This window comes from Salvelinus sp. IW2-2015, linkage group LG30, assembly GCF_002910315.2.
Source record: "Salvelinus sp. IW2-2015 linkage group LG30, ASM291031v2, whole genome shotgun sequence".
Lineage (NCBI taxonomy): Eukaryota > Metazoa > Chordata > Actinopteri > Salmoniformes > Salmonidae > Salvelinus > Salvelinus sp. IW2-2015.
This window is the reverse complement of record NC_036869.1, coordinates 1,319,917-1,334,224: the sequence shown is the minus strand read 5'-3', so window position 1 is coordinate 1,334,224 and position 14,308 is coordinate 1,319,917. Positions and strand designations below refer to the sequence as shown.

Sequence of the window (14,308 nt, the reverse complement as noted above, 5' to 3'; positions counted from 1 at the left end):
GCTTCAGCAAGCAAAGCCAAATAACAAGTTCCACAGAGAGCCATCGCTAAACACACAAATCATCATCAAAACACACCGGCCTCCGTCTACCTTCCCGTACCGTCAAAACACGCACAGCATGATCATACAGTGTTTTGCACAATTACACCCCCAAATATCCCCATACGCCCTCATATACCACCACATACCCACACACACCCACTCATACCCACAATATAAATGCAGAACACACATAGCATGATCAAACAGTGTTTTGCACAGTTACACTCCCATATACACTACCGGTCCAAAGTTTTAGAACACCTACTCATTCACAGGCTTTTCTTTATTTTTATTATTTTCTACATTGTAGAATAATAGTGACGACATCACAACTGTGAAATAACACATATGGAATCATGTAGTAACCAATAAAGTGTTAAACAAATATATTTTATTTGTAAGATTCTTCAAATAGCCACCCTTTGCCTTGATGACAGCTTTGCACACTCTTGGCATTCTCTCAACCAGCTTCATGAGGAATGCTTTTCCAACAGTCTTGAAGGAGTTCCCACATATGCTAAGCACTTGTTGGCTGATTTTCCTTCACTCTGCAGCCCAACTCATTCCAAAACCATCTCAATTGGGTTGAGGTCATCAAGGCAAAGGGTGGCTACTTTGAAGAATCTAAAATCTAAAATATATTTTGATTTGTTTAACACTTTTTTGGTTACTACATGATTCCATGTGTTATTTCATAGTTTTGATGTCTTCACCATTATTCCACAATGTAGAAAATAGTAAAAATAAAGAAAAACCCTGGAATGAGTAGGTGTGTCCAAACTTTTGACTGGTACTGTACACTCAATTACTCATTAACACACCCTATCTGCTCCTGTCTACGCCTCCTTCAGTTAAACACACCTTCATTTCCACTGACTTTTATGTTTTCTGAACAAACACAATCATTATCACATCGGGTTTGTAACCCCCACACAGTCCCCCCTCACCTTCTCATCCTCCACCCGTATTAAATACACACATCCTAATTTCAGACCACTGAGTCATCCAAGCCCCCTGCCTCCCAACCAAAAACCGTTAACAACAACAAATGTTCTCCCTCCCAGACACAAACACACAGCTGCCCCATCCCGCTATTCTTCCTCTGTCTACGAGGACAACAGCCAGGCTGCTGAAAGCTGCTGAACCCACGACAGGTGTGTCAACAAAACCCAACCACAAAACATTTGCATGCACACACACCCACACACACACTCACTCACCTCCGTCTTACCTCCATCTCGCCCCACATCACCACAGAGACATAACGACACAATGCTTTTACCACAGTTGAACCAGCAGCAGGAAACAAAAGACACGCACAATATTAGTAACAAATAGAGAAAAACATCAAGGTTGACAGAGAGTCACATATTCAAGCTGTGACCTTCATGTACCCGCAACACAACTTCAACATGTGTGTGTGCGTGTACAGTGCCTTTGGAAAGTATTCAGACCCCTTGACTTTTTCCACATTTTGTTACGTTAAAGCCTTATTCTAAAATGGATTAAATCATTAACAATCCCCAGCAATCAACACACAATACCCCATAATGACAAAGCAATAACAGGTTTGTTGAAATTATTGCAAATAGTTAAAAAATTAAAAACTGAAATACCTTATTTACATAAGTATTCAGAACCTTTCCTATGAGATTCGAAATTGAGCTCAGGTGCATCCTATTTCCATTGGTCATCCTTGAGATGTTACTACAACTTGATTGGAGTCCACCTGTGGTAAATTCAATTGATTGGACATGATTTGGAAAGGCACACACATAAGGTCCCACAGTTGGAAGGGCATGTCAAAGCAAAAACCAAGCCATGGGTTCGAAGGAATTGTCCGTAGAGCTCCGAGACAGGATTGTGTTGAGGCACAGATCTGGGGAAGGGTACCAAAACATTTCTGAAGCATTGAAGGTCCCTAAAAACACAGTGGCCTCTATCATTCTTAAATGGAAGAAGTTTAGAACCACCAAGACTCCTAGAGCTGGCCGCCCGGTCAAACTGAGCAATCGGGGGAGAAGAGCCTTGGTCAGGGAGATCACCAAAAACCTGATGGTCATCCTGACAGAGCTCTAGAGTTCCTCTGTGGAGATGGGAGAACCTTCCAGATGGACAATCATCTCTGCAGCACTCCACCAATCAGGCCTTTATGGTAGAGTGGCCAGACCGAAGCCACTCCTCTGTAAAAGGCACATGACAGCCCGCTTGGAGTTTGCCAAGAGGCACCTAAAGGAATCTCAGACCATGAGAAACAAGATTCTCTGGTCTGATGAAACCAAAGTACAGAGAGATCCTTGATGAAAACCTGCTCCAGAGTGCTCAGGGCCTCAGACTGGGGCGAAGATTTTACCTTCCAACAGGACAACGACCCTAAGCACACAGCCAGGACAACGACCCTAAGCACACAGCCAGGACAACGACCCTAAGCACACAGCCAGGACAACGACCCTAAGCACACAGCCAGGACAACGCAGGAGTGGCTTCGGGACATCTCTTAATGTCCTTGAGCGGCACAGCCAGAGCCCYSACTTGAAACCGATCGAACATCTCTGGAGAGATGCAAAATAGRTGTGKAGCKACGCTCCCCATCCAACCTGACAGAGCTTGAGAGGATCTSSAGAGAAGAATCGGAGAAACTCCCCAAATACAGGTGTGCCAAGCTTGTAGCGTCATACCCAAGAAGAGTCAAGGCTGTAATCATTGCCAAAAGTTCTTCAACGAAGTACTGAGTAAAGGGTCTGAATACTTATGTAAATGTGATATTTCAGTTTTTTTTATATAAATTTGCAAACATTTCTAAAAACCTGTTTTTGCTTTGTCATTATGGGGTATTGTGTGTGGATTGATGAGGGGGGYAAAACAATTGAATACATTTTAAAATTAGGCCGTAATCTAAAACAATTTGGAAAAAGTTAAGGGGTCTGAATACTTTCCGAAGGCACTGTGTATATATAGTGCCTACAGTGCCTATATATATATATTGACTTCAAAATTAACAAGATGCACGGACATAACAGTAGTATTTTTTATTTATTATCATAACAGGTGTTTATCTAATAATAATAATAAATATCAAAAGAAAAAAGAAGTTCATTTGATTACAGTACATTCCATCTGCAGAGAATCAGAGAGGCAGGCAAACCGAGGAACAACGAGAGAATACAAGAGCCATTGGGACAGGAAGGGCCTGGGCATCATTGCATTGTCTGGTACAGTATTRTGCTTATAGGAAAGTGTGATGCATTCCCCCACTACTTCTGGTTCCAGTCTGGTGTCAGAGGCCCATTCATTTCAATGGAAATGATGTTATGACTATACATTGTGCACAAAAACAATGAATAATTTCAAGGAGATATAAGGACATGGATCTGGTCTTCAAAGCTTCACTGTGTTTATTTATCTCAAAATGCTTTAGAAACGTGTTCAATTGAAATGAATGGTTCTGGAACTGGATACCTACATAGAGCTAGATGTGGCCAGATTCACTACTTCCTGTTTTCCCAGCCTACTCACCAACACACTACAACACTCCCCTCAAACGAAATGCACCCCTTACACCTGCAGTCCACGAGGTACAAAAATACATCTTTATTATTGAAACATTCATATAAATATACAATCAATTTTCTCTTGTGCTTTGAAATGTGGAAATATTGCCTTTTATTCTGATTGGTCTGGATATGGAACCAATGGGAGACGTATTGGGGAAATCCTGCCGAATAGGCCTAATGATTCATAAACATTTAAGTCATTTAGCAGACTCTCTTATCCAGAACAACTTACAGGCGCAATTTGGGTTAAGTGCCTTGCTCAAGGGCACATCAATACATTTTTCACCTTCTCAGCTCAGGGATTTGACCCAGTAACCTGTTGGCCCAACGCTCTAAACGCTAGACTACCTGGTTCTGACCTTTAACTACTCTCTTGGTACTTGTGTCTAAAAATTCCCCATTTGTTTATATAAATAGACCAGTACCTATAAATATGTTGTTGATAAATACCAAATTCACTAATTAAAGACTGAATTGTGTTTCATTTAAATAGATAAATAAAAAGCTGGAGTTCATGGTGACATGCAGCATGTTAATGTGTGGGATTTATGTTGAAAAGAGAGAAAAGAGTCGCCTCGCTGTGCACAGTATGACAGACAACAGCAGGGGCGGGTGTGTCGCTCCAGGCGCAACATGCCCCCCTCTCCTCTTCCTCCTTGCATCCATAGCCCTACAACACCCACCAACCCACCCCACCCACCCACAACCAGGCCCCTACCAACCCACCAACCAGCCCCTACCAACCACAACCCAGCCCCTAACCAACCCACCAACCAGCCCCTACCAACGCCACCAACCAGCCCTACCAACCCACCAACCAGCCCCTACCAAACCACCAACCAGCCCCTACCCAACAACCAGCCCCTACAACCCACACCAGCCCCCCCCACCAACCAGCCATACCAACCCTCAACCAGCCCTACCAACCCACCACCAGCCCTACCAAACCCACAAACCAGCCCCTACCAACCACCAACCAGCCCCTACCAAACCCACCAACCAGCCCCTCCAACCCACCAACCAGCCCACTACCAACCCACCAACCAGCCCCTACCAACCCACCCAACCAGCCCTACCAACCCACCAACCAGCCCCTCACCCAAACCAGCCCACCACCACCAACCAGCCCCTACCACCCACCAACCAACCCCTACCAACCCACCAACCAGCCCTACCAACCCCAACCAGCCCCTACCAACCCACCAACCAGCCCCTACCAACACAACCAGCCCTACCAACCACCAACCAGCCCCATACCAACCACAACCATCCACTACCAACCCACCAACCAGCCCTACCAACCCACCAACCAGCCCCTACCAACCCACCAAACCAGCCCCTACCAACACCAACCAGCCCTACCAACCCACCAACCAGCCCTACCAACCCACCAACCAGACCTACCAACCCACCAACCAGCCCCTACCAACCCACCAACCAGCCCCTACCAACCGCACCAACCAGCCCCTACCAACCACCAACCAGCCCCTTAACCACCCACCAACCACCCCTCCAACCCACCAACCAGCCCCTACCAACCCACCAACCAGCCCCTACCAACCCACCAACCACCCCACCAACCCACTACCAGGCCACTTACCAACCCACCAACCAGCCCCTACCAACCCACCAACCAGCCCCTACCAACCCACAAACCGACCAGCCCCTACCAACCCACTACCAGCCCTACCAACCCACCAACCAGCCCCTACCAACCCACCAACCAGCCCCTACCAACCCACCATCCAACTAGCCCCTACCAACCACCATCCACTAGCCCCTACCAACCCACCAACCAGCCCCTACCAACCCACCAACCAGCCCCTACCAAACCACCAAACCAGCCCCTACCAACCCACCAACCAACCAGCCCCTACCAACCCACAACAGCCCCTACCAACCACCAACCAGCCCCTACCAACCACACCAACCAGCCCTACCAACCCCACCAACCAGCCCGACCAACCAACCCCAGCCACAACCCACCAACCAGCCCCTACAACCCACCAACCCCCCTACCAACCCACCAACCAGCCCTACCACCCACCAACCAGCCCCTACCAACCACCAACCAGCCCCTACCAACCCACCATCCAACCCCACCAGCCTACCAACCCCACCAACCAGCCCCTACAACCCACCAACCAGCCCCTACCAACCCACCAACCAGCCCCCTACAGCCCAACCACCAACCAGCCCCTACCAACCCCCAAAACCAGCCCCTACCAACCCACCAACCAGCCCTACCAACCCACAACCACCCCTACCAACCCACAACCAACCAGCCCCTACCAACCCACCAACCAGCCCAAACTTCCTACGCAACAACCAGCCCCTACCAACCCACCAACCAGCCCCTACCAAAACCACCAACCAGCCAAACTTACCAACCCCACCAACCAGCCCACCAACCACCACCTACCAACCCACCAACCAGCCCCCTACCCAACCACCAACCAGCCCCTACCAACCCCACAACCAACCAGCCAGTGACGCAACCCACCAACCAGCCCCTATCCAACCACCAACAGCCCTACAACCCACAAACCAACCAGCCCCTACCAACCAACCCACCAACCCAACCAGCCCTACCAACCCACCAACCCAGCCTCCACAGCCAAACCAGCCCCTACCAACCCACCAACCAGCCCCTACCAACCCACCACCAACCAGCCCCTACCAACCCAATCCACCAGCCCCGTACCAAACCTACCAACCAGCCCCTTACCAACCCACCAAACAGCCCCTCCAACCCACCAACCAAACAGCCCCTACCACCACCAACCAGCCCTACCAACCACCAACCAGCCCCTACCAACCCACCAACCAGCCCCTACCAACCCACCAACCAGCCCCTACCAACCCACCAACCAGCCCCTACCAACCCCACCAACCAACCAGCCACTACCAACCCACCAACCAGCCCTTACCAAGCCCACCAAACACCGCTACCAACCCACAAACCAACCAGCCCCTACCAACCCACCAACCAACCAGCCCCTACCAACCACCCACAACCAGCCCCTACCAACCCACCAACCAGCCCCTACCAAACGCCACGCAACCAGCCCCTACCAACCCACCATCCAACTAGCCCTACCACCCACCAACCAGCCGCCTTACCAACCCATCAAGCAGCCCCTACCAAGCCCATCAACCAGCCCCCTACCAACCCACCAACCAACCAGCCCTTACCAACCCACAACCAGCCCCTTACCAACCCACCAACCAGCCCCTACCAAAACGTCACCAACCAACCAGCCCCTACCAACCCACCAAACCAGCCCCCTACCAACCCACCAAACCAGCGCCCTACCAACCACCCAACCAGCCCTACCAACCCACCAAACCAACCAGCCCCGACCAACCCAACAACCAGCCCCTACCCTAACCCACAACCAGCCCCTACCAAACCAGCCCCTACCAACCCACCAACCAGCCCCTACCAACACCCACCACCAAGCCCCTACCAACCAGCCCTACCAACCCACCAACCAGCCCCTACCAACCACCAACCAGCCTACCAACCCACCAACACAACCAAGCCAACTACCAACCCACCAACCCAGCCCCTACCAACCCCACCAACCAAGCCCCTACTCAACCAGCCCCTACCAACCCACCAACCAGCCCCTACCACCCACCAACCAGCCCCTACCAACCCACCAACCCCCCCAAACCAAACCAGCCACTACCAACCCACCAACCAGCCCCTACCCAACCCACGCAACAGCCCCTACCAACCACAAACCACCAGCCCCTACCAACCCACCAACCAGCCAACCAGCCTACCAACCCACAACCAGCCCCTACCAAACCCACCAACCAGCCTCCTACCAACCCCACCAACCAGCCATCTACCAACCCAGCCACCAACCAGCTCCCTACCAACCCACCTAACGCCAGCCCCTACAACCACCACTAACCAGCCCCATAACCAACCCACCCAACCAAGCCCCTACCAACCCACCAACCAGCTCCTACCAACCCACCAACCAGCCCCTACCAACCCACTAACCAGCCCCTATCAACCAACCCCCAAACACCAGCCACTGGTCCCCAGCCGCAGGCCCAGACCTCGACTACAAGAACAGTGATGGGGTGGGAGTGGATASAAAACTGGAACTTAAAACSTCACATCCTCCYACACTCCCCATCCTCCCTCAACCACAACTCCCTCCACCACTCACTCTCTCCTCCAATCCATCCAACTTGAAACCCTGCCAGGAAAGAGAGAAAGAGCAAGAAATTCCCCCTCCTCCTTCCCTCTCCCTCCCCCTTATACACTCAGGCATCTCTACTATTCCATCCATCCCTCATGCGACCCAGTCCCCTCCTCCTCCTCCTCTGTCATTGTGCAGTACTGCTCTTCTCCTCTCCTTCAGACCCCCATGGTCTTCTCCAGAGAATAACACAAAGTCACAGCTACATTCTTGCTTCTATACCCCTCCAGAACACTACTGGAACATCTATACAATGTAGCTACCTATAGGCTACCTACTGCCCCTCTACTTTTGTCATGCAATTTGAAAATAAAAATGTGCCTTGGAAACGGAGATAGAAAATTAAATGTTATCAGTATCATCAGAGATCTGTGTGTCCCTGTAAGAGTGTAGTCTGATGATATAGGGACCTGGTTGTTAGTCCCATCCACTATTTTAGTCCAGTATCTCTTCAGTCCAGTATCTAAGTGAGAGTCCACTTTAGTCCAGTTCASTCCGCTACAAATCCATGTGCTGGTAGCTCCTTCCAGGGCGGGGCAGGCTCCCGGAGCTCTGAGGGGCAACCGCAATGCCCCCTCCCCCTCCTCTCCTATCACGCGGTGGCTGTGGGGTCTCCAGACTCCGTGCCCGCAACCTGAAGGACCCAGCGCCCCCTCCCCCTCCACAGTGGGGCGTCCCGGGAGAGGTGAGGGGCGAGGGGAGCAGTAGCTCTGTTGAGGCGTCCGTGAGGGAGAAGGAGTAGGGGCGTGAAAGCGGGGAGGGGGCAGGGCCAGGGCCGAGAGGGTAGACCAGGTGGAGGTTCTGTGGTCTGTGTGGAAAGGCGGTGAGGGCGGGATCCACGTGGAACATCCCAGGATGCCGCTGGACATGGCCAACAAGTGGAGAGGTGCAAGGAGAGGGGGTGGTGAGGGGGTGTCTTCCCAGAGAGGTCCAGTCTGAGAGGGGGAGGGATAGGACTGTGGGGGGGTGGCGTGGGATGGGGGTGCAGGGCGGGACAGGTATGTGGGTTGTCCAGGTACAAAGTGTGCAGGATAGAGGGGTTGGGGTCCGGAGATGAGGGACTCCATCAGGTGAGCCATACTCCTCATTACTTGGCCCAGCTCTGCCACCTCCTTCCCCAGAGAACTCACCTGGGAACAAACACAAAAACATATCTCAGTCAGCCATATTCATTTGGGCTCAGCAATATCAAATGATGCATTTTGGGTCAGCCATTTTAGCTCTACCATTGAACACATTCCTTCTAATGYATTTAACACTGGTGGAAAATCCCTCCAGCCAATCCTTAAACCAGACAAAAGATGTTCTATTATGTTGACAAGATAGTCAAGTGACAGCTCTAACAATGGAAAAACATGTCCTCAAAGACGGAAGGCAATATCAGGTGGGACAATTCTAGCCAATGAGAGGGCAGATACGCGTGTGAACAACAGGCCATAGAGATAGATAGAGAAATCATCTTTGTATCTCTGCCATTATAGTGTCTGTGACAGCATGAGCAGCGCCATTGAGGCTATCTCCCATTTTAAAGTAGTCAATTTTCTCCTTCTTCATTGGCTGATTGCTTCCAACTCATATGAATCCCCACCCAGTTGACTATTTTAAAATGATTGAAGCACTCAATGGCAATGTCCATGCTAAAACGGAGTGCATCCATGATGAGTCCTCTATCTCTATGAAAACTCAGATTTGCCAAAATGCCAAGTGCGTCCACTTATATCACTGCATTCGTAACAACCTAATCCTTACGAAACTTCTATTAGATCAAATAAGCTTCTTATAGCAAATAAGCAATACATGTTTTTCTTGACCAAATTCGACACTCTCACATTGACCTCTATACAAAAATTCTTCACTTCATGGGCTTATTTTTATTGACAGATTTTGGGTGGAGTAAAACCACTTGCTTCGCCTCTTCCTCTCTGAACCAGCCCAACACTTTGAAAGCCATGACAGGGAGTGTTAAAGTGCACCAATCTGGATGTAGTCTTAATCTGCCAATTCCGGGGCAGCCATTATGGGTCTACCACCCTTAGTGAAACTGCCATTATTACATCAACCATTCCGGGTCATCAATATTAATTTGGTCATTTTCAGCCTGCCATTTTGGGTTGCTATTCTGGCCTAGCTTGATGATGCTGGTCTAATTGGTCATTAAAATGATGGCTTGGAGGTGATTAGTCCTATTCAGCCAGTAGTAGTCCTACAGAGAGATGGCACAGCAAGGGCACCCTGCCAGCATGCCAGCTGGCTCTGTCACTCAAAGCATAGATGGGTATTCATCACGCTAGGCACCCCATTAACACAACCGGACACAGATCAACACGCATGCAGGGATCATGCTACGTAGAAATAAAACAAGAGACAAGTGAAGATGGTTTGGCATATACAATATGAAACTTGACACGTCAGGACCAGATAGTGAAAGTAAACACATCAACGCAGGTTCAGCCGATGCAAACATCAATAACTGACTGATGACCATGACATACTGCCGCCAGACGGCACAAACTAACTTAGCCATATGGTCTTTTCTGAGTGATTGATTAACTTTTTTATGGGTGGTATGTAGCCTAGTGGTAAGAGGGTTAGGCCCATAACTGAAAGCTTGAATCCCTGAGCTGGCAAGGTGCACAATCTGTTGACGTGCCCTTGAGCGAGGTACTGAACCGACATTTTTTCCAGCATCGCCTTTCACAATGGCTGAATCTGGCTGTGACACCAGTCTCCGAGGGGAGAGTTAGGATATGCAAAAAAACACATTTCCAATTCACACGTGTATTAATACACATGTGAAATAGAACAAATATAAGCACCCACCAAATTATTATAACTCGATAAAAACTCATTCTCAGGTGTAATTTAAGAGACAAATCTAGTACTCTCTCCTCATTCTAGTTCTCTCTCTCTGTGATCAAATTCTTTGTGTAAACGATGGGGTTGATAAAAATAGAAGCGGGACAGTCCAATCCGCTACGCCATCAACACAATTTCAGCCCTGTCACCTCAGAGAGAGAGAGAGAGAAAGAGGGTCGAGAGAGTGTGGGAGAGAGAAAGAGGGAGAAAGAGACAGATACAGAGAGGTGAGGCAGAGTGGGGTCTTCATTAATCACTTAAATTCTGTTCAATATGGGGAAAATATTACATTCCCCAGAATGTATTAGTTGAACCCTCAAGCGGACACTGATGCCTTTAAAATGAAGTCCAACATGAAATGGTTAGTGGAAATACTGTATAATTGGCTGTTCTAAGCAATACGATTAAAAGAGTATATGAACATTGTTTCCAGAGAAAAGTGATATATTATTTGGTGTCTGGAAGTGTGACCTGTCAGATTCAATGAAACTCTCATGTTCTATGACTGAGTGGAATGTCTTTGAAATGCACTTAATTAAATTATACTGGCTGTCACTCAAACTCAAATTCTACATTCTGTGGYGTGTGGCCAATTCAATTAGCATTTCAACTAAAGAGTTGAATGGGACTCAATTACAAAATTCTGAATTGAGGCGATCCCTGATTCAAATTCAAGTTTTATTGTCACATGCACAAATACAGTGAAATGCTTAACTTGCAAGCTTTATCCAACAATTCAGTAATCAATATCAAAATAGTATTACTAATAAAATGTAAATAAATATACAGTATAATAAGGAAAACATTATATACAGAGCCAGTGCCAGTACCACATGTACAATGTGCAGGGATATTGCAGTAATTTGAGGTAGCTATGTACATGTAGGCAGGGGATTATGAGAAAGTGACTAGTAGCAGAATAAATAATATAATAATAGTAAACAGTTTGACAGCAGCATAAGTGGTGGGTGGGTGMGTGTATGTGTGTGAGGGTGTTAGTGTTAGCATTCATCAGGCAATGTGTTTCCCATTGTTCTATGTGTCATTACGGATTGTTCTGAAATTCCCAGGAGTCTGTCATTGTTCCAGATCTCCTGGGTAGGTGTTGATTATGGTCTCAGGAACCAGGGATCACATTTTGGCCTCCGCTCTTCAAAACGAATGCGTCATCTACATCCCTCAGGAGCTCTAGTCTTTAGGGGTTGCTCGAAGGTCAGAGCTGAGAGTTCACAGGTCATCGGGCAGGTATGTAATATTGCCCCAGTCGGATTTGTACACAATTGAGGGCAGTAACACGGCAGTAACACTGCAGATTCAGCAAGGAGCTTGTGAGGGTAGGGCCATTGCATCTGAATATTAGTTCATTATTCAACATTCATCAGATTGTTGACTCAATGTGACCAATTTATCTTCTCAGCTCTATCCTCATTAAGGGTTTTCTGGTGATTGTGATGGCCATCATTCTATATCATTGTATAATTTAGTATCACTGTTTATACGCTGAATGTTTAATCAGTCTGCTCTTACAATTTAAGCCGGAGTATAGTACCAAGGGACAATTATGATTTAATTGAATGAAAATTGACAATAATATATATATCTTTTTTTTCTTAAGATTGTTTAGACATGAAAATAATGCTCTGTAACATTCACTCTGCATCTACAAAAATCAACATCTGTACAAATGTATAATTATGGCCCGCTTCTCAAATGTCCATACTGTTATATGGTAGTAAACATGTTATCACCCAAATGTCCATACTGTTATATTGTAGTAAACATATTATCACCCAAATGTCCATACTGTTATATTGTAGTAAACATATTATCACCCAAATGTCCATACTAAAATGGTTTGATTTGATTCTTCCCTAGAATCAAGTTAATAGGCCAGAGAATCAAGTCTTGAGGCACAGTTCAATCTAGCGAACAATAAAAAAATTGCATTTACACATATTTAATCGTGGCACAGGAGCTGGATGAAAAAACATTAACTATATAAGGAATAAGGTAATAACTGGTAAAATCACTTTTGGCTGTTCTTAGGAAGTTTTAGTGTACCTCTATGTAATGTAATYTAACAAGTGATACAACATGTTTGGATCAACATGCATGGCATTGATTTAATGTGAGACGAGGGTTATGGGTTAATCCCCAGCCCCTCTCCATGTCCCGTGGTGACCAGCGTGGACTGGCTCAAGTAAGGATTACAGTTACCACCGGGAACCACACTGAGAAACAACCTGTCAAACACTGTCCTCCCTGAGAGAGAGAGAGGGAGTGAGAGAAAGAGATATGGAGAGAGGGAGGGTGGMAMGGGGGGTGAGACAGMGAAAGGGAGGGYGGGYAAGAGGMYMGGGGGGMGGMGYGACAGTGAAAGGGAGGGAGGGAAAGAGGTATGGGGGGTGGTGAGACAGTGAAAGGGAGGGAGGGAAAGAGATATGGGGGGTGGTGAGACAGAGAGATGGAGGGAGGGAAAGAGGTTCTGCCCACTCCTCATCCTCTTCGATCCTTCTCCCTTACCAATCTATAAATTCCCCATATCTTTCCTCCTTTTTCCGTTCCTCCCCCTATCAGCCAAGGCCAGGTGATGGAGCGAGGCACCACAGGGGGAGACCCCCATCCTGCCAAGAGCCTAATGTCAATTTAGCCACCTGCCAATCAAAACCATGGGATACGCTAACATAGAGACTCTGTGTGAATGGAGGAAAGCTGCTTTTCTTTATTCTAGTGTTCTATTATGGAACATTAGACAGTTATGATACCCTCAAAAGCGCATTCTACAGCAGTATTTAAGTTCTACAGCCCGTGGAATAGCACATATCCCTTAGACGGTTAGTTGACTTCAGTCTTTCCTCAAATGTTACAATGTAAGCGGTCCTCCATAGAGGGGAAACCAGATTATGTCAGTTCATGGTTCCACAAAAGGTTGAACACGTTCTAGAATGTTCCCAGTGACACCATTTGGCGAGACCCAGTTCCGCTCCAATCTGTGTCCTCTGGAAGAGTTTGAAGAGATTCCTCTTCCTGTCTTTCTGTTCCTCGTTCTCTCGCTCCCTCATTCTCTCACTCCCTCCATCCATCTACCACCTGAGAAGGCCATATGCCTGTGGCTCGCCTGACTAATGCTACCTCTTACACAAGCATGCACGCATACACGTACGCACACACAGCGTACTGTACCTCCTGGTCTAGGTGCCGTAGTTGTCCCCAGGTCTCCTCAGCTTTAGCTGCTGACTCTGCCGTGCTGATCTGGAGAATATCTGCAACACCATTCAGAAAGAGTCACAAAATATCCTAAACTGTTGAAGCAGTTACTGTGTTACTTACAAGTCCCAATATCTTCATATACTGGTGTATAGTAGGTAATAATAACAGGTTTATGTCAGTTTAAAGTTTACATTCTAGGTAAGGACTATGTAGTTATGTAATCATCATATAATACAGTTTATGATAATCAGTTCAATGTAGCCTGATGACTTGACCACAACATGATCTGTAGTGGTGGTGGTGATGGTTGTGGTGGTGGTGATGGTTGTGGTGATGGTTGTGGTGGTGGTTGTGGTGGTGGTGATGGTTGTGGTGGTGGTGATGGTTGTGATTGTGGTTGTGGTGATGGTTGTGGTGGTGGTG

At 47.7% G+C, this 14,308-nt stretch overlaps 1 protein-coding gene across 1 annotated transcript in view; it reads right to left on the bottom strand.

Annotated features, from left to right (window-relative positions):
- Nucleotides 1-7,970: 7,970 nt before the first annotated feature.
- LOC111954766 (voltage-gated delayed rectifier potassium channel KCNH8-like) overlaps nucleotides 7,971-14,308 on the bottom strand; it is a 127,898-nt gene continuing 121,560 nt past the window's right edge. Inside the window, 3 exon segments of the mRNA XM_070435994.1 lie at nucleotides 7,971-8,733; nucleotides 8,736-8,949; nucleotides 13,859-13,938. Of these exon segments, the coding sequence (XP_070292095.1) occupies nucleotides 8,318-8,733; nucleotides 8,736-8,949; nucleotides 13,859-13,938 (710 nt within the window). The 3' untranslated portion in view covers nucleotides 7,971-8,317.